Source organism: Amia ocellicauda, chromosome 6, assembly GCF_036373705.1.
Source record: "Amia ocellicauda isolate fAmiCal2 chromosome 6, fAmiCal2.hap1, whole genome shotgun sequence".
In the NCBI taxonomy this organism is placed as follows: Eukaryota; Metazoa; Chordata; class Actinopteri; order Amiiformes; family Amiidae; genus Amia; species Amia ocellicauda.
This window is the reverse complement of record NC_089855.1, coordinates 4249413-4269950: the sequence shown is the minus strand read 5'-3', so window position 1 is coordinate 4269950 and position 20538 is coordinate 4249413. Positions and strand designations below refer to the sequence as shown.

Sequence of the window (20538 nt, the reverse complement as noted above, 5' to 3'; positions counted from 1 at the left end):
CAGATTGTGATGGAGGGCATATAACCCTGGGCTGAAAATCCAGCTTCACCCCGAGCAGTATTTGTGCAACTAAATGTTTTACCTCAATATTAATTTCCCTTTTCTCTCCATGTTACCAGTGTAAAATTAATCAACAAAACAATTGACTCCAATTTATTTTTATTTACAGACTTACACAATGAAAAACAACAGAAACTAAAATGATGTTGCACAGTTAGACCAGCAGATGATGCTTCCTAGGGCAGAGGTCACAGCAGGGGATTAAACAAGCTGTTAATTCAAAATACATATACAAAAAATGACTTGAATTCCAAAAGGTTAAACAATAATAAGACACAGGAGAAAATCCTGTGGCTTTCCCAGAGGGCTGTGTGGCTGCAGTGGGAGTGGGTGTGGGCCGCAGTGGGCAGGGGGGTGTCCCGTCTCTTGCCCTGCGTTCGGTCAGCCGCTGTAAGGGTAGGAGCAGATGAACGCCTGCCTCTGGGTGCACTCTGTGTCTCTCCACCAGCTGTTCCCTGTGGAGGAACACGCAGCAGTTAGACGCAACACATGTGTGGCTTGTAATGCAAACAGGACAGAATGAAATGGCCTAGTGTCCAAGAGCCAGGCCAACAACATCACAGCGGGGAGCATCTGTGCACAAGGAAACCTGACTCACCCAGTGCTCCCATCTCCACGCAGAACTGTCTGTTGTTCAGGTTGTTGGGCTCGCCAGACATCCAGTCAGAGTAGCTCCAAAAGGACCCATCCAGCCACAAGAAGCGACCCGTCTGAGAGAGAAACAAATACACAAGACCCAGTGAGCTGTCTGCGAGCTGCTGGCACACTCACACAAGACATATCAACATGCGCACAGTTAAAGCCCACGAGACAGCAGGCGGATCTGTGCGTCTGGCGAAATCAGACACCCTGAGCTCACGTGTCTTTACAGTGCCAGACAGCAGACAGTGCCAGGTATGACAGCTGTCTTGCTCACCTTTTTAAAGTTATACGCGCCGATCCAGGTAGGGACTCGGTCCCCGCTGGACGCAATGACCAGGTTCATCAACTTTCCATGCAGGTCACGGTTGGTCACCGAGGCCAGGTGTCCCCCTGGGAAATTGTCACGGCAGAAGAACTGGGGGAGAAAAGGGCACAGCAGGGTCACGACTGGGAAAGGGGACTATTGCCATGGGAAACTGGGTGGAGATCCCGGCTTCTCTGCCACACAACTTATGCTTTTGGAGCGTCGGTCATGTGACCTTTCTCCCCCTCCATGGCCAAGTAAGCCCTGCTCTCCTCAGACAAATTAGTATGATTTTTGAAACAAGTCAATAAAATCAGTTTTAAGCTGTACTTACTGTCTAGTATTCTGATACTCTGATCTTTTCACGTGTTGTGTTTTTTAAATCTAAGCGAGATTTGGTAGTTATTCAAAAACATGACCAAGAAAAAATAAAACGATAATCTGCCCAACTCGCAGGGTGTACTGACCTCAGCTTCGGGGGCAGTCTTGCGGCTGGAGAAGAACAGGTAGCAGTGTCCCTGAAATGCACCAGTCATGCAAGAGCGCGTGCCTATGGAGAGATGGACACCCGTCAGAGATAATCACTCCTAAAAACAATATTCTCTCTCTCTGTCACTTGTTCATCAATTTGCTTATATATTTAAACTCCCTCCCCCCACCACCCAGCCCATTCCCTGCCATCTCCTCACTCAAGGCAGCGTCGGAGACCTCCTCCTCTTCCTCCAGCAGGCTGTCGATGGCTTCCTCTCCCAGTATGGGCAGCACTGGCTCAGATTCGGGGACTGGGCCGGACTCAGCCACTGAGGAACACACACAATGCATGACTGTTATTGCTGCTCTACTTGTAAGGCGTAAAAGTAAAACAGTTGCAGTAATGGAAATAATAATAATAATATCCTTTTCATCCATCCAATTTCAATAACCACTTCTTCTGGTGCAGTTTCTCTGGGATTTGCTTTACAGTAATGATAATATTAGCAATATGTAATTATAGTACTAATCTTAGGGTTAGTGATTGATATAGAGATTGATACATGGATGTGCTGGATGTTGTATAATGGTGAGGCTGTGCTTGTTTGATTAGTATTGTCTAAGTGAGATGGATTGGATCAGACTAGTTGATTCATCAAGGAAGAACCAAACTCCCTTTCTCTCTCCTTCTCCCCCCTCCACCCCGGCCTGTTCCCTGCCATCTCCTCACCCACAGCGATGTTGGAGACCTGCTCCTCTGCTTCCAGCAGGCTGTTGCTGGCTTCTTCTCTCAGTATGGGCAGCACTGGCTCGGACTCGGCGACTGGGCTGGATTGAGCCACTGAGGAACACAAACACCATGCATGACTGATATTGCTGCTCTCCTTGTTCTTATTGCTATATTCATAACATATTGCTATTAAGTGTGGCACGTGGGTTATGGAGGACAGGCTGAGAAGGTTAAAAAATAATTGAGAGAACAGATCAGAAAAGAAACCTGCAAAATGTTCCAGAACACAGTTGCATTGCAGGGCACACAGATAAACCTGCCCCCAGCCCATGCAGACAGGACACAGCTGTTCTTACCTGCCACTGCCACCATCAGCAATAAAAGGATCTTCATCTTCCTGTAGGTGAAGAGGAGGAGGAGTGAATAGTAAGAACAGTAAGAGCATCCGACAGAGTGAACACACTCCCACAGAGACAGCAAGGGTCTCTCTGGGTCGCTCTGAAAACACAGATGTCTACATTGTCAAAAGTAAATGCTAAAGGAAAGCATTTTTATGTTTTAAATATTAGTAAAGGATCAGTTTACTTTTCCTGAAAGCAAGAGGATTAGAGGGGGATCGGTTCGATACCTCATCTTTCTATTGAAACGCTGCTCTGCTATTTAATGTGTCATATAGGCTAAAATAGACATTCATGGCAATACATTCTTATTAATTAATTACAATTCATGACACAATGAAACATGCATCCTATAGCCAGCAATGATACGTCACCTGGAGTGAGTCTGTGAGGCTCGGTGTTTCGGCAGTGTGTGTGTACGGTGCTGGTGCTCAGTGCAGCTCTGTCTCTGTCTCTGCACTGTTTCTCACCACCTCTTATACAGGCCGGGCCCTAGACCTCGCCCCAGGGCAGGCATGGGAGTCAAGGTCATTCGTAAAGCAGCACGGCCATTTTTTCACAATCACTTCTCGGAAATGATTGTTATAATCATTATTTTTATTATTGTTATTCTTATTGCTGGTCATGAACTGGATCCAAAGTCCGAACGTGAGAGGCAATGATTAATTCATGTTCTGGTAAGGAAAAGTCTTGGCAAAGCTGAGAAAAGTCAAGATCACAGCAGAGATTGTTACCCAAGGAAGGTAGGGGAATGGTGGGGACAGAGAATAATAACTGCCCCCTTTCTGCCACAACAAATGTGAAACATGTGAAAACAAGTGAGTTCACAGGAAGGGTCAGACCATGGGGCCCCTGCGGCCAGTGCTTACATTGTTGCCCCACCCCTGCTTCTTGTGGTAAGATTTAAAATCCCCCCAAAACTTACGAGGTTGAAGACGATGGTGGGGGTGTGTAAAGGGATCCAAAGGGATTAAGGCGGCCCTGGGCCGGGTCAGATCTAGTCCCGCTCTAGTCCCGACAACAGTGTTGTCTCTATATTTTTTGAATGTCATATCGATCTATAGCCTAAATGTACTGATACATTTCGCTAGCTCACATCTTTATATATATTAAAAAAAGTATAGGCTAATGAGTTATAATGATGTAAACAGTTCAAACTATTCAGTCAATTAAAAGTGTTGGTAAACTTGCTATTGTTTTTTCTTCTTCTAAGTATGATTGAAGTCTGGAATTTAACAGTATGCATTTTACATGTGAAAATTGCATTGTGAAATTGTGAACGGGACCAGGTAACTTTATTAATTATCCGCATTTTGCATTAAAACGATATAAACTTAACCAAAGCAGGTTTCCATTCAAATCAGTGCATTTTAAAATGACACCAGCTGTTTACTATCCAATCCGAAATGCGATTATATTGAGCTGAGCAGTACAATCACAAAAGCTGTGGTTGGAGGTAACAACTGGGATGATGCAGAAAATAAAGCGCTGTTTACAATGTAGATGGAAGATAAAGTTAAAACAGAAACCAAAGCAAGTGTACGAGCACTGCTGTCTGAGGATATAACTATAGAGCGATCACAAAAGCCTTCTTTCGATGCATACGATTTCTTGTGATTTAATGCAGATGTCCTAATAAAGGTGCTTCGCTTTCGGATTAATTGTATAACAGCACTTTTAGACTTGCAGAACCACAGATAGACATTTGAAAAGGGAAATATGTGAATTAGATTCCCCATTGAACCAGCACATTTTAAATTAGAAAGCTATGGCTGCAAAAGGGTTAAGATTACTTTTAAAGGAAATATTGAATCGATCAATAGCTTATATACATCAATATTAATAAGTTGTGATTATAAATACATCGCATACACCTATAAGCAGATCTAATGTCATGCGTCACTGGTTTGTTTGAGCAGAATTGTTAATTCCCGGCATGCATTTCGTTTAGGCCTCCTTTTCGCCCGCATATGTGAACGCACTTAGGCCTCCTAAAACCGCAAATGCGAACAGGGTCTCTAAAAAAAGCCGGACTAAATTTGAGGCGGCCCAGGGCCGGCCTAATAAGTGTGAACGGGGTCCAAGAGCCAGAAGCAGGTCATCAGTTGGTGGGTGTGCAAAGAAACTGTTCTCCTAGGGCATTGATGTTGTTGCCACAGCGTCCAGCATTGTGACGAAACTTTTAACTTGTTTACTACAGCCTTGCATCTCGAAATCTGAAGGGGACAAGTTGGGCTGCTGCGAGTCTTCACTCACATGCGCAGCTGCAGGCAACTCTCCCTCACACCTACTCTGTCTCCCCAGTTCAACACACTCAATGTTTTGGCCACATCCCCAAAACTGCCCTAGCCTAGAACTGTGCCATTCATGTTGCAGCATGGTGAGAGCAGCTATTCACATACAGAGTGACCCTTCTGCACAAGTCAGGGCGATGAAGTCACTTGGCCTGTGTAGCCTGTGCGGAGTTTGCAAGCGCCTGTTTGGATATGACCTGCACCGTCACTCACAGGTGCACCTCTCAGCGCAGGGCACCACACATCTTCCACACAGCAGAGACAAAACCACTATGCCAACACACTGGTCTCCCGCCATGGGCCATTTATACACTACTGAATTCAGAGGGATTACATCACTGCAGAGATCATGTAGCACCATGATCTGTGGGTATCTTCCACAGATACCCCCTCACCCCTACAAAATAAAAAGGGTTCAGGACTCATATCCCAAGACAAAAACAATTAAATGGCCCCAACATTTTTCTGAAATACATTATGAGATGTGAACATGCTAAATATGTTTCCCTACAGTACAAACATATTGTGTCAAACTTTCATAAGGGCAATGGGGGCATAAATATATATTTTTCACATTACATCCTTTATTCACAATTGATAGTGAACACCCACTCATTATGGCATGTTATCGTTTAATTCCAGTAATTCCAGTAATCTTGTCTGCTAGATGTGTCACATGTCATGTGTTTGACAGCTTTTCTGCTCACAGTAAATCTCATCCTTCCTTATTTATAATCATCGTTGTAATACCTAATTTCAGTTGCTCAAGGTCTTCTTATCAATCAATAAATTTCCACATTTGTTTCCTTATTGAAGTGGCATGTGACAGTTGTAATAATTTGTTTGGCGGGGGGTGTGTGCAAAGGCAAATACCTTCCCCCAACCCAAGCCCAGTGCCCCCAAGCCACTGTCATCAGGGTAATACAGACCATCAGGAGCCCAGGTGCACCACCGCATTATAGATTATAGATAGGAAGTTTAAGCTGTAAAACAGAACAACAGATCTTTTTCAGAGCTCTCGAACTGCCATTGAATCAAGACGGTCAAAGACAAACTGAGTGATTATTCTGGGTCTTGGATGAATAAAGTTTTTCTTCACCCAACTGTTAATGTTAAATGCTAGAGACGTTGCAGGCTTTATTAAAAGTTTACAGAGGAAAAGGGCCTTGTTGCTTGGCTTTACTGTGGTTTTACCATAGTGTTGCAATAGTTTCCTATCGGGAAAACATTTCTTCATTGCGCTTCAATACAGTGGACACTTATACTCTGATATACCATAATAAATGTTTCTATGACACGTAGACTGTAGTGCACCATGGTACAGTACATGGTACTCATGGCACAGTGTAGTACAGACCACCACTGCAATACTACAGTAAAAGCAAAGTAGAACCGTGCAAAAGTCCTTTGGTCAATTAGGTATACTTGCGGGAAGGTGTCGATCTTGTGCCATAAATCCAGAGATGACTCTCATGACTTGACTCGAGTCAGACTAACGTCACACATTTGTTGACTTGAGACTTGCTTAGCTGACTTAAAAAAGACTCGACTTGACTTTGACTTGATGAATCATGACTTGGGACTCGACTTGGACTTGGGATGATTGACTTTGCAGAGACTCAACCTTCTATTGTTTTTTATTGTATAAATGTTTTTTGCCAAAATATATATTTTACTGACATAAATGGCCAAAATGAACACTAAATAAATACATGAATAAGATTTGATATTTAACTAAAACTTAGTTTTTAATGTTGGTGTTGAGCACAGAAGTGAATCCCAAGTTTATTAAAGTATATGCACTGATCACAAGAGGAAAATGTTGCGTACTGTGCAGAAATTACACTCAATGCTAAGCTAAACATTTAAAATACATGAATCAGTTAAGTTCAGCTAACACATTATACCTATATAGTTAATACTGGGTAATTATCCAACTACCCACATAAAGCTAGCTATAGTAATAGGCCTCTCCTCAGTTTTTGGGAATTAGTTTAGGAAGTATGTTCTTCTGATTAAGTTAAAAGAAAAACATTCATTAGATATGCCTAGTTAATTCTTAAGTTGCTTGAATCTTTTCAGAGATTTGACTTGACTTGCTGTGATTCTGTACACTGTTACTTGAGACTTGACTTGAGACTTAGACGTGAAACTTGAGACTTACTTGTGACTTGCATATGTGTGACTTACGGCTACCTCTGCATAAATCTGTGTGAACTGGTTTCATAAACCAGGACACCAAGCTTGGAAAGACATGGCAAAGGGAGTCGGATGCACGGTGAGACTATGGGAAACTCAAATGGGCAGCCAAGTGATTACGGGCAACATTAATAAAGGAGTGTTTATGAAGTACGGATTACTGTTATAGTCAGCATAATTCATTTTAGGTTTATAATTAATGTGAAAACAATGCCCCCCCGTGTGCACGGTCCTTGTGCTACTGTAGTTCCAGAAAACACTGCAGTAAACACAATGAAAATGATCATAAACTTTTATACACCTTTATGTCCCATCATGCACGTCACAGTCCTCCACAGTGGCTCTGGTCCAAGTCCAGCCCTCATTGGTGGAGGGTGGAAACAAGGCGCTATAAAACCTCAGTGAGCAGCAATGCTCCAGCACAACGCACAGAGGACAGCGAGACACAGAGACTCCACAGCACCCACTGTATCCTACTGATAGCGTTCTCTCAGGTGAGTCTGCCAGCCTCAGGTCCTTCCTCCTGATACTTTGTCTAAATTCCTCTGTTGAATCGTGTCACTCAATTTCCACACAGTGTTACTGGCAGCTTTCTTAAGCCTGATGATACGAAACTATTCTTCTCTTTCAGGATGATGAAGATAATTGTACTGCTGTTGTTAAGTGTGACAGGTACTGTACTGTTCTATTTTATAAGCATTACCCTGCATTGTACCTGGTTCTCAGTTGTACTGATATATTCTTGCACAGCTAGTGTGGCATTGCATTGCACTGCACTGTATTGTATTATCTGATAATGAGGTGGATCATGTTTAGAGGGTACCATTAGTGTCCAGAGTCTAGAGAGGGACATTTATTAATCTGAGTTTCTGGAATATAAATTCCCTGTCTATCGCTGTCCCTGGCATCTTGCACTCTGTTGCCTCTATCTGTCCATGGAGGCCCCTGTCCATCTTGTCTCTGTCTGTCTGCAGGTCTGTCCACAGCACAGGACATTGAGCAACAGGCCCTACAAGAGGAGCAGCTGGAACCCATGTCCCTCCAGATTGGTGCCGAGGTCGTTGCTGAGTCTGATCTGGTGTTGGACCCCGCTGCCGACAGCCAGGAGTTTGATCCCTCCAACAGCCCCAAGAGTAAGGACTGAGAGAGGGGAGGAGGGGGGGAGGAGGGAGGGAGGAGGGGGCAAGAGGAAGAGACTGATGAGAGGGGGAGAAGGGGAAGGAAAGAGATAAGGAAGGAAAGTGGGGTCAAGCTTGAATCTGATGAGCCACACTCTGGCAGCCTGTGGATTTGATCTCACAGCCCCCCTTGCCTGACAATAAGAAATACTGCACATCCAGTGGCTATTTCCATGAGTGGGTTGGTGGACAGCATCTTTATCCATTGAGACACATGCCACTCTCCAGTTGCCTATGGGGGGCAAGGGAGGGGCAGAGCACTAATAATGATAATTTATACACAGTGGAACAGTTTGTGGGATTGCGGTTCATGTGATAGAATGGTGTAGCCCTCTACTAATGTGTGTGTGTGTGTGTTACAGGTCAATGCTGGGGGTATGAGATCAATGGAAGATGCTACAGGTTCTATTCTGCACCTAGGTCATATATCCAAGCTGAGGTAAGCACAACACAGCCCAGCCCAGCCCAGCACAGTACAGTACAGCCCAGCCCAGCCCAGCCCAGCACAGCACAGTCCAGCACATTACAGCACAGCACAGTGTTTGTATGGTTCATACGTGCAGTGGAGAGTAAGGCTTTCAAATGATCTGAGAAACAGAGAGCCATGCTGAGCCACAGACATGCACCTCCTGTATTGCTAGCTGTCATTCTGAGTGCAGCGCTGGATAGGATGGCTTCAGATTCAGTGAACTGCATGGTTCCCTATTGGTGAACAGTGTGGCAGGCAGGAGAGTGAGCTTAGTGCTCCCTCTGCTGGGAAATAGAGAGATTGTATCTAAGGAAGCCCAAAAGCAACAGTAGCAGGGCTGGTTCAGACTATCATGATAGCAATTGGCTGCTTGCTACCAGTGCTGGGGACTTGGGCTGGATCCCAACACCGCTGTCTTCCAGGGGACATGGCTGGCAACAATAAGAGGATCTGACTTTGACACAACCACTGTAGGCACCTTCCAGGCTGCTATTTCCAAAATCACACAAACTCTCTCTCTCTCTGTTCACTCTCTCTCCACCTGCTAACATCCATTCCCCTTCTCTCTCCCTCTCCCTCCACCACCGTCGTCTCTCGCTTTCCCTTCCCAGCTGTTCTGTCAGAACCAGTTCCATCAGGGTCACCTGGCCTCTGTGAAAGACAACGCGTTGCAGAGTAAGCTGGTGTCTCTGGTCATCAGTACCCACGGCATGCTGGAGCCCACCTGGGTCGGTGGCTTTGACTACATGGAGGTGAGAATGCCTGGGCCTGCTGTCTCTTTCTGCCCGGGACTTTGGCATGCCTCTGAGTGTCAGTGTGTCCCTCTTTCTGTGTACCAACTGTTTTCACCATCTGTGTGCAAGTATTTCTGTCAAACTGTTTGCCTGTGTATGAGTTTGTTTCTGTGTGCGTGAGTCTGTCCAGTGCCACCCCGTCCCACAGCTTGTCTTTGTACCTGTCCTCCTCAGACTGGGAAGTATGTCTGGACAGATGGCACCACATGGAGATACACCAACTGGGCAAGCAGTGAGCCTCAATACCCTGGACAGGACCGCTGCCTGGAGATCTTCCGCACTGGTAAGGGAGTACTGGTACTGCCATTTTTACCTACACCAGAACCCTCTGTCCCCGTCAACCTGCTGGCTCACAGCAGCAAACAGATCCTGCAAACAGCACCTTACAGTTGAGGCCTAACCTTTTCAGTGCACCTCCCTTATCGCTGCCTGCCCTTCAGTTTTAACCAGCTGTTGTTGGCCTCTGTGTTCTAATGGCAAAGGCCGGAAAATGGAATCAGAGCCCCAACCCCAACACACCGTCGGGATGTGGCTGCTTTGAGGAACCGCCCCCCTCCAGAGAGCCCAATACAAAATGAAGCACAAAGTTAGAGAGGTTTTGTGTGGTTGATCCCTTTCTCTCTCCCTGCAGGAAACCTGTGGAACACATCCCCCTGTTCCTTTCAAAGACCCTTCATCTGCTCCTACCCCATGTACTAATGCCCCCTGACCTCTGACCTTGGGACCCCTACTTTCACGTGGACCCCCCAAACACCCCTGCCTAGTCTCTCAGTCCTGTGGGCCGTGGAAGAAGGTGAAAGAAGTCAGACAGCTTCTCTCCACTGTCTGGATTAGAGATTAAACACTCTGTCAGTCTGTGTTTTTTATATATATGTATTGCTGCATACTCTCTGCGATGTACTATGTTAATGAAAATGCTTATACAGTAAAAACTCATTTTAAGTTGTGTTAGTAAAGAGCCAGCTGAGCAGAGGACCAGAGTTCTGTCCGTGACTTTTTCCACTGTCTGTGGTTTTTCTTGTGTGCATTCCTGTTTTGTAAATGTTTAATGCCGTGATTAATAAAATAATAAATAAGGAGACATGGAAGAATTATTATTACTAATTACATTTTTTTTACAATGAACATATTATATTTGCCACCATTGAGCAATATGTCATGTTGATGTTGTGTTGTGTATTTCCAGAAAAGAAAGCCTAGTTGCAATAATTTTGCTGTAGACAACAGGACCTGAGACGCAGACCGAGCCTCTGCCAGGCCTCTCACTCGATGCTGGCTTCGTGTGGTAATGCAAGTTTCAAGTAGCAGTGTTTAGAGCCATGCGGAAGGCTGCAGCTGCAAATAAATGTAATTTATTCAGCCCTCCACTTCCTTCCTGTTGTGTGTTCACCCCCCCACCCCCGGCTACTCTTGACTTTTCAGCCACAGTGGGGGAAAGATCTGGGAAACAACAGAATTGAGAGGTCGAAAAAACCACCGTGAGTGTTTTTAGGGTCTCACACAAGCCGTTTATGATTTCCCAATGAGCTGGCAGTGGGGCATTTGTGTAGCACTTTGTGTAGCACCCTCTGCTCATCTCTCTACTCTCGTCAGCCACCCTGTGGTTTTCTGTGAGGCTTCTGACAATTTTTTTAGGGTCTTCCACAGCTGACATACACCTCCTATACAGGTACTGTAACTGATCTTTTATATCGAGGCGGCAGTTTGTCTGTTTCAAGTAAGTCATCTCTGAAGTTGGTTTGGAGGTGCTTTCTATATTACTGTTCTGCCGTAGTTCAAGCAAAGTCCCCTACTGACTGTTTTCTCTCGCAAACTGTGTCCTGATCAAACTGAAACCGTGGGTATAAGTGTAATCCGAAATGTTGAAAATGTGCGTGTGTTCCTTGGTGCTTGACTAAAAATGAAACAATGATTGCTGGCTGCAGTTCCCTGTGCAGTGTTACCCGGGCCCTGGACTTGCGGAGCTGGTTGCTTCAGGGCGAATTCCAGCTCTACAGTCATGTGTGCCTCGTTATTATAGTGGCTGTGCAGTAGCAGCACAATTCCCACTCCCCCCCTCCCCAAGTGCAGCACGGCAGGACCCCCAGCAGAAGGCAGGGGACAATCAGAGGCCTGCACTCCTTAAATTGTTCACCTGCCCAAGAGCTAAAGAGCTGCTTGTGCCCCAACCTCAGACCACAGCAATGAAACAGCCCAGGCATGGTCTGATACAGCAGGGCGACACAGTATGTAACAGACAGTGTTGCTAATGTAGTGTGTGTGTTTCGAACCATCGTCTCAGGCAGATCTCTGGTCATCCTGTCCACACTGCCTCACCAGCAGGGCAACAAACCCACTACACTGCACCAAGGCCAACAGAGAGTAAGGACACTCTACACACACTGTAAGCTGTAAATAATTGAAGCTAAGCAATAAATATAAATGTATTAGAAGAAGAGGAGGAGTAAGAAAATGAAGACAGCTGCCTCCCTTCTCAATGAATACAGCTTAGCTCAGATGATAGTTTGCTTGGATTCTGAAGAAACCCAGGTGACTGTGATATCATTCTGCTGAAGCAGTTGTGTTTCAAGATGTCCGTGTAACCTGGTTATGGAGTTTCCATCAGCAGTGGCGGGGCTTGGAGTTTCAGCCAGCTGGCAGCCCTCACAAACATATCAGACGAATAGAAAGATGTTTTCCTGGAACATTGACTGGAATTTACTGCAGAGATGCACAGATTTCATTACTGCTTTTGTTTTTCGGCAATATGTGTGTGTGTGAGACAGAGAGGAGTGTATGACTTATTTTTATCAATGGAATTTTATCATTGCTAATTATGAAAAACAAGGGGCTGAAAAAAAATCCCTCAAATTTGCATAATGTAGAGCTGATAGAATCACACACAAACAAGCACACACATGCACCCTGGCACATCTTGACATGTGGATGTGTCTCTTACACCCACACACCCACCTACACATGAAACCACCCACATGCAGACACCAGCCTGCATACACGCATGCAGCACACACACACACCAGGTTGTTTAAGTCACAGTTACAGAGCACACAGCTGTCTCAATTTCTCTTCACAGGAAGTGATGTCAGCCCTGAGGTATGTGGCTCTGGTTCCTGATCTGAAAATACATATTTACAATCTCATGTCTGTCGGTCTGTCTGTCTGTCTGTCTGTCTGTCTGTCTGTCTCCTCCACCCACTGCCTCTCCCACTGGTCTTGTGCTTCTGCTCTACTGCTTCACATCAATCAGTCGATCAATCCCCGGGCAGTGAATGTGTCCTGTACAGATCATCAGCTGTGAGCAAGACACATATCCAGTGCTGTTTACTGAGTCTTGTAAAAACTGAGGCGGTGGATTAGATTGCATAGATTAAGCAAAGCACGTGTTTCCTATTAGAATGTCTGCAGGAAACATGCTGTGTGTTGGTAGTGTAGTGTGTGTGGTCATACCCAGGCCTGGATTGAACCATTGTCTCAGGCACACCTCAGAGCACCAGATCTGCTCCACCAGCAGAAGCCCAAACCTGCAATTTGCTAGGCCTCTGAGAACTCCATCAAGCTCAAAGAGGGATGACATCACTATAATGATCTCACACACCATGAGCCCTGACACATTAGGACATGAAGGCAGGGCGGGGAGGGGAACTTTTTACAAACTGTTTCTTGTAGCCTACTTTCTCCTCCACAATCACAATGGCAAACTGTCTCCTGTCTCACACCCGCAGAGTACAACGGAACTCGCTGTTTGTTAAGCGAAGGCAGAGTAGGGATGCAGGCCTGAAACCAGACTCAACCACAACCTCAGACAGCCCTCAGATCCCAACGGCTGTGGAAACATCATATACTGGGACAATGGGGACAGCGAAGTTTGGTCGCACACACTAGAAATTAAAACAAACAAACCTGTCCCCATTAGTAGGCTGCTTTTTGTATTTTCTGTTTCAAGAAATGAATGAAATTTCCACAGCCTGCTTTTATTAGAATGAGCTGTAACGGGGCAGAGAGGTGAAAGGAACACGTGCATGCTTTCCCCTCCTCACCCCCACAAGTGTGGAAAAGTGTGCCACGTTACTTCCCATCCTCAGCATTAGATTCTGAGTAGTACCGCCCAGTCTTCAGGAAATGGCACACTCACTCTTGCTCTCTCTTCATCTCTCTCTCTCTCTCTCTCTCTCTCTTACTGTTTCCTGGTGGCTGCAGCCCACCTGCGCTTTCTTTCTCTGAAAGTTAAATTTAGAAAGACGAGAAGTGACTGGCTCCTCTGCCCGAGAGGTGCGGGCGTCCTTGTGTGAACTCACTGCTTCGTCTCTGGGAGAGTATCGCTGTGCCATCTCCCACAGTGCAGCCATGCTCAGCACTGCACAATACAATCTTTGACATAACTGATCTAAACTACACAGCAAAGCTGTCACAGTCCCAACACAGCACTTCTCAGCACAGAACAGGTTTTACTGGATTTAATCCAGAGCCAAGATCGCTCCACTTTGTCTATCACCAAATACTTCAGAGGGGACACCAAAATAAAATAAATAAAACATTAAGTTGGGGTGGAAAGTAATCCTATTTCTCTTTTCCACACCTGTGTTGTCTCATGGTAATTATACAAAATCTTCAACAATTTAGTTTCTCAATGGCCAAAATCCCCCCGTTGTATTTCTCAGCTCTCGGTTTCAGTCAAACTGGATGGGGGCATCACACCATGAATGAAGAGGAATAAACAACCTGGACTCTGGATACATTTAAACAGCAAAACTGAACTGAGAAGTGGGCCAAGATGAGACGGCTGCTGCAGCAGGGACACTTTGACAAACCGATCCTGGCGCCCTCCTGGGATTACCACCTGTTTAATATGCAAGGTTACAGCTCTGAGGGGAGAGACAAATTACCCTCTTGAATGTCACAACTTGCACTGACATGGATTTGTCTTTCCATTTTCATTGTATATATAGTCTGATGCATCATTTGTTTTTACAATCTCAAATTCCATTCGAATAAATATCTACTGGGGTGTTATGCTAATATCAATTCACAGAATCTGAAGAACAGGGCAAGGACTGCAGGGAATCACTAATACATTAGTTACATCTGTGTTGTAATGAGTGTAATGCAATTGTGAAACATCCAAGAGAGCCCTGATTCAGAACAAGAACACTCCACTCTTCCCACAGAGCTGAAGGGTTAGCAGTGCGAATCGCTCTGCAGAGATCTGTCCAGGTAATGGCACAGGGTTGGTTTTCATCAAGGGTTGTCATGACATCATTTAAACACTTTCAAAGCTGCTGCAATGCACTCATGCTCTGATCAAAATAACAGACAGCATATCCAATATAATACTAAACATGATTTAAATAGAGGCAACTAACAGCTACTGGAAAATTCCCATTCATAACTTTAGATAAATCAAGTGATACAGTATACACATTGTCCTATAGCAATGTGGATCATGACTGTCAACTAAAATACTTAGACAACAGTATACTTCATTTTCTATTTCTCCAGTTCTCTCACCCACTCATTCTCTAACACTTAAACCTTTAACGTAAAGGTCAAAAGAATACCTCTGTTTTGGATGACTGCCTTTTAGTTTCTCATCTCAGAAATACTAATGTGGTTCTTGTTTTGACCAGGCAGCAATGAGATCAACTCTAGGGACGCTCCGAGAGAGAGAAAGAAGAAAGAGAGAGAGAGAGAGAGAGAGAGAGAGAGAGAGAGAGAGAGAGAGAGAGAGAGAGGATACTGTAAATCACTTTTACTTCATTGTAGTGTGCTGTAGTTACAGCCAGCACACACGGATCCCATAAGATATGCCATAATATCTTGGAACAAAAGTTTCACGGTTAAACAATTACGCATACTGAGCATAAGTCACAGGCCTCTTATCTTACACACTTACAGCATACTGTAGCATGTTCACGGAAAATACACGTCACACCTTTGTGTACTTATTTACGGATATCGTTATATCACTCTTGATGCAGCTAATTCCACTACTGTCGAATACATAGAGAAAAGTGCACACATTGTCATGAGTATACAGCAGGGTGACACAAACTGCACTGTGAATAGATGTTAGTTGTGCAAACCACACTTTAAAATCACTGTAATGCTGTGGTCACCAAGCTGTGAGTGTTATAATAATTGTGTCTGGTACAGTAGCATGTAATGCAAGAGATTAAATAGACACAACACTTCTGATTGGGTGCAGGAATGACTCTGACAACTTCACCAGCCTGTCCAGAGGTTACACCCGAGTACATGTTTATACTTTACAGTTCAACAAAGTAAAACAAACAAACATCAAGCTGCCCTTGTAACCTTAGCCAACACAATCAGTGGTCATGCCCCCCTTCACAGGGTTGCCAGAAATCAAAATACAGTAGTAGCCCAAAATCAATCAAATTCTAGCCCATAATCAGACAGCTATATATTTTTAGGACAAACCAAAGGTAAATCAATATATTATTATATTTCTTAGCAGACACCCTTATCCAGGCTGACTTACAATATATCAGATTATATGTAACATGCAATTACCCATTTATACAGCTAAGTTTTTACTGGAGCATTCAAAGTGAACAATTGTGTCCCTCACTTGGAATTGAACTCAAGACCCCCCTAACCACTATTCCACACTGCTGCACCAACCCTCCACTACATTTACTCAAATAAACAACCCCATTCTCCCATTATTTTGTGTAAATAATTTTGCATTGAGGCTACTTTATAATAATTTAAATTCACTCATCGAGATGAAGGCAGCCAGCATTGGTGAGAAATGCAGGTCATTGGTTGCATATTCATAAAGCGCATGTCAGACACTGTGTCCTCGTGGATCATTCTCCACAGAAACAAATCACTTGAGCTGAAGGACTTGTTCACAGAATTCTTTCAGAGAAGATCATTGGTTTCATTGGTCAGAGGAGAATGCACAATCTGAGATGTGAGGATGTATGGCACTTAGCAACAGTAATGAAAACAACAAAGGAGTGTGTTTCTGCCCCAGGCACCGTGTCAAAAATGCCTTCAGTGTCACAATGGGTGGAGAATGCGGGCAGGGGTGAAGGTATTTTGGGGAATCAAACATAAGAAAAATAAATTAATAACAACAACAATTAAACAAAATGGAGGCACTGCTGCATCACTACCTCGCTGCAACACAGGAGCACATGGTGTTCCAGCTAAAGGAGGGGTCTGAGGGAAACACCAGTTATGCTCCTCTCTGAGTCCACCGAGCATGAGAGGGAGGAGTCCCTGAAATTCACTGTGCTGGAGAGAAGGAAGCTGCTACACTGAGGAAGCGGAGTCACTGACATCCTCAGAGTCCGTAGGGCAGGACCCCGCAGCTGCCTGAGTTCGAATGGGAGGAAGAGTTGTTCCTCCCAGAGCTCAAGGAGGAGGAGTTATTCCTCCCAAAGACCAGCGGCGACAAAGTCAACAGCAAGGAAGAGGAGTGTCCAGAAGTGCCAGAGATGCAGTGGGAGGAAGAAGAATTCCTCCCAGTGCTTGGAAGGAAGGACAGGGACCTGCGTGAATGTCCAGGCACAGTGTAACAGGACGACCCAGAAGAGGTGCCGCCATGGCTGGAGGGTCCTACACAATTTCCATTGGGGGGGTTCTGCTGCAAACAGATCCCGTCAAACTCTTCTTGGTGTCATTATATATAAATATGCATATTGATTATGTATGCACAATTTCTTACAAATTATTACTTAATCTTAAATGAATAATCTTACTTTGACACAGTCCTACAAATAATTTGTATGGAAAATATTACACCACACGGGAGTGTCCTGGTGAGCTGTAATAACACATTTACTATAATAGGGTGTGTAACATTGCCAACTATGTAGCCTCAGGACTATTTATGACCGGTCATCATACTATTGAAATTATTAATTTTGAAATAACCAGTCACAGTCCATCACTGTTATGCTCACTTTCCTCTGACCCACAGTGAGAGCCTGTGCACAATGAAAAATGTACAGAAAACTCAACACCCCCCTCCCCACCTCCTGGGTTAAAAGTCTCCTGAGATTGTGGGCCAGGTGAAAGCCCAGAGAAGCCAACTGTGTATTCCCTCTGCCCACCTGAGGCCAAAGACAGACAGCAAGGTCCCTCAGTTCATAACGCAGCTTGATGTGTGGTAACTCCAGCAACTGCGCAGTCTTCATTGACCTATATAGATTTCTGTCCCTGCGTGGGTCTTTTCACACTCCTGCACAGAGGTGGAGGGGAGCGGCAGGCTGACGGCACCTGCGGTTTTGTTTCCAGTGCGGAACGTTCGTCAAGGTATTTCAAGAATTTCAAAGAAGCAGGAAGAGGGCTGACACGAAGGATGCTGAGCTGCAGCGAGTGTGCCTGTGTCCCCCCCCCTTCCCTCTCTCACACACACACACACACACACATGCACTCTGTCTGTCTCTCTCTCTGTCTGTCAATGCCAGCGCGAGAAATTGAGTCAGATGACTTTACAGTCGATATTTTTTTTCTTGAGTGGCAGTAGGGGAAAAGATCAGTGTGTGAAGGTTTTGTCTTTGTTTTAAACTCCAGAAACCCCCCACCTACGGGACAGGCTTCAATGAGACAGACTGGGGCTCTCAGCATTACAGGAAACAGTACTAGTTATTGTCTAATCTTAACTCCTTCACTCCAAGTACATAGACATATACACAGTATTTTAATGTGCCAACATTGAACTGCAGTAGCAATGTAGTTTGCAGTAAGGTACTTTCTTGTGACCTCTAAGAGTTCACCCACACTTTGAGGAGTAAATTCTGTGCACCAGACACAATGACTGACTGATGAGGCTCCTGTGAGTTCAGGGAATAATAATAATAATAATAATAATAATAATAATAATAATTATTATTATTATTATTATTATTATTTATTTCTTGGCAGATGCTCTCATCTCCAAAACATAAGAGCAATACAAAGTGCAAAAATACAGTTCAAAGCATAATCCAATTTACAAATTCCAATTTACAGGCTTGTATAGGAAATATACAGTAAACAAGTCCTACATCCTAGATAGTAAAAGCTAGTAAATGCGGGCATTGTGAAGAGCTAAGGAAAGGAGGCATAGGGGAAATCAAAATAAACAATATGATTATTAGTTCTGCAAAGCAAGGGGTATATCAAAGCATTACGTTGAATTAGTGCAATTGTACAGGACTAGATTACAAGTACATTCTGAACAGATGAGTCTTGAGTAATCGCTGGAAGGTGTTCAGGGACTCTGCTGTTTTGACTTCAGTGGGAAGGTCGTTCCACCACCACGGACCAGGGATGAGAATGAGCGGGCTCTGGAGGAAGGTGGGTGGAGAGGAGGCAAGGTTAGTATTCTGGCACCGGTCAGTGGTCTGGACGGGATGTACGGAGAGATGATGGTGTGAAGGTAGCTCGGCGCAGTCTGGTCCAGACAATGGTAGGTTATCGGGAGCAGTGGAGTAGCGTGTGCGAATCGGGGCAGAGAGAACACCAAGTGAACCGCAGCATATTATTTGATTAATATGGGTCTAATCCTCAGAGTTTGGCAGCAGACGCACAGTTCCCTTTGTGACTAACTTGAAACTAAATCAAAATGAATATATATATACTCAGCAAAAAAAGAAACGTCCCTTTTTCAGGACACTGTAATTGTTTTCACTTTATGGAGCAGTCATTTGAGTAGGCAACCTAACTATAAAGCACTCAAATTAAAACCTGGGGTCAAGATTTCCGATAGACTGTAATGAAAGAAAAGCGTTTTGCGAAAAAACTTGGTAGTACTGTTATATAAACTCAGCAAAAAAATAAACATCCCTTTTCAGGACACTGTAGGTTAAAGATAATTTTGTAAAGATCCAAATAACTTTACAGAACTTTAGTGTAAAGGGTTTAAATAATGTTTTCCATGCTTGTTCAATTAACCATAAACAATTAATAAACATGCACCTGTGGAATGGTCGTTAAGACGCTAACATCTTACAGATGGTAGGCAATTAAGGTCACAGTTATAAAAACTTAAAGGACACTAAAGAGATCTTTCTACTGACTCTGAAAAACACCAAAAGAAAGATGCCCAGGGTGTGAACGTGTGTGAACGTGTCTTAGGCATGCTGCAAGGAGGCATGAGGGCTGCAGATGTGACATGGGCAATAAATTGCAATGTCCATACTGTGAGACGCCTAAGACAGCGCTACAGGGAGACAGGAAGGACAGCTAATCATCCTCACAGTGGCAGACCACGTGTAACAACACCTGCACAGGATCGGTACATCCGAATATCACACCTGTGGGACAGGTACAGGATGGCAACAACAACTGCCCAAGTTACACCAGGAACGCACAATCCCTCCATCAGTGCTCAGACTGTCTGCAATAGGCTGAGAGAGGCTGGACTGAGGGCTTGTAGGCCTATTGTAAGGCAGGTCCTAACCAGACATCACCGGCAACAACGCCGTCTATGGGCACAAACACACCTGCGCTGGACGTGATTTCCTGCAAGACAGGAATGTCAGTGTTCTGCCATGGCCAGCGAAGAGCCCGGATCGCAATCCCATTGAGCACGTCTGGGACCTGTTGGATCGGAGGGTGAGGGCTAGGGCCGTTCCCACCAGAAATGTCTGGGAACTTGCAAGTGCCTTGGTGGAAGAGTGGGGTAACATCTCACAGCAAGAACTGGAAAATCTGGGTCAGTCCATGAGGAGGGGATGCACTGCAGTACTTAACACAGCTGGCGGCCACAGCAGATACTGACTGTTACTTTTGATTTTGACCCCCCCTTTGTTCAGAGACACATTATTCCATTTCTGTTAGTCACATGTCTGTGAAACTTGTTCAGTTCATGTCTTAGTTGTTGAATCTTTTTATGTTCATACAAATATTTACACGTTAAGGTTGATGAAAATAAAAGCAGTTGAAAGTAACAGGACGTTTCTTTTTTTGCTGAGTATATATCTATCCTGATAAAATAAAATAAAAACACATAAATACATACATAGATATAGATTTAGATGTT

At 44.5% G+C, this 20538-nt stretch overlaps 2 protein-coding genes across 2 annotated transcripts; one reads left to right on the top strand and one right to left on the bottom strand.

Annotated features, from left to right (window-relative positions):
• Positions 1-142: 142 nt before the first annotated feature.
• LOC136750765 (C-type lectin BPL) lies at positions 143-3051 on the bottom strand. The gene is made up of 8 exons (XM_066705815.1): positions 2980-3051; positions 2564-2604; positions 2208-2318; positions 1696-1806; positions 1474-1556; positions 977-1117; positions 659-770; positions 143-515 (listed from the first exon to the last, which is right to left on the bottom strand). The coding sequence occupies exons 2-8, from the start codon at positions 2598-2600 to the stop codon at positions 442-444; spliced, it is 669 nt and encodes a 222-aa protein (XP_066561912.1). The 5' UTR covers positions 2601-2604; positions 2980-3051; the 3' UTR covers positions 143-441.
• A 4462-nt stretch (positions 3052-7513) lies between these two features.
• Positions 7514-10618, top strand: LOC136750763 (snaclec coagulation factor IX/factor X-binding protein subunit B). Its single transcript, XM_066705811.1, has 7 exons — positions 7514-7592; positions 7730-7770; positions 8073-8231; positions 8639-8715; positions 9357-9497; positions 9714-9822; positions 10171-10618. The coding sequence occupies exons 2-7, from the start codon at positions 7731-7733 to the stop codon at positions 10236-10238; spliced, it is 594 nt and encodes a 197-aa protein (XP_066561908.1). The 5' UTR covers positions 7514-7592; position 7730; the 3' UTR covers positions 10239-10618.
• Positions 10619-20538: the final 9920 nt, after the last annotated feature.

Bases quoted from the DNA above. Each gene is read 5' to 3' on its own strand.
- LOC136750765 (XM_066705815.1), bottom strand. From the start codon at position 2,600: ATGAAGATCCTTTTATTGCTGATGGTGGCAGTGGCAG. The intron at 1,118-1,473 runs GTCAGTACACCC...TTTCTCCCCCAG, and splicing joins AGACTGCCCCCGAAGCTGAG to TTCTTCTGCCGTGACAATTT. The intron at 516-658 runs GTGAGTCAGGTT...GTTCCTCCACAG, and splicing joins CGTGGAGATGGGAGCACTGG to GGAACAGCTGGTGGAGAGAC.
- LOC136750763 (XM_066705811.1), top strand. From the start codon at position 7,731: ATGATGAAGATAATTGTACTGCTGTTGTTAAGTGTGACAG. The intron at 7,771-8,072 runs GTACTGTACTGT...GTCTGTCTGCAG, and splicing joins GCTGTTGTTAAGTGTGACAG to GTCTGTCCACAGCACAGGAC. The intron at 9,498-9,713 runs GTGAGAATGCCT...TGTCCTCCTCAG, and splicing joins GTGGCTTTGACTACATGGAG to ACTGGGAAGTATGTCTGGAC.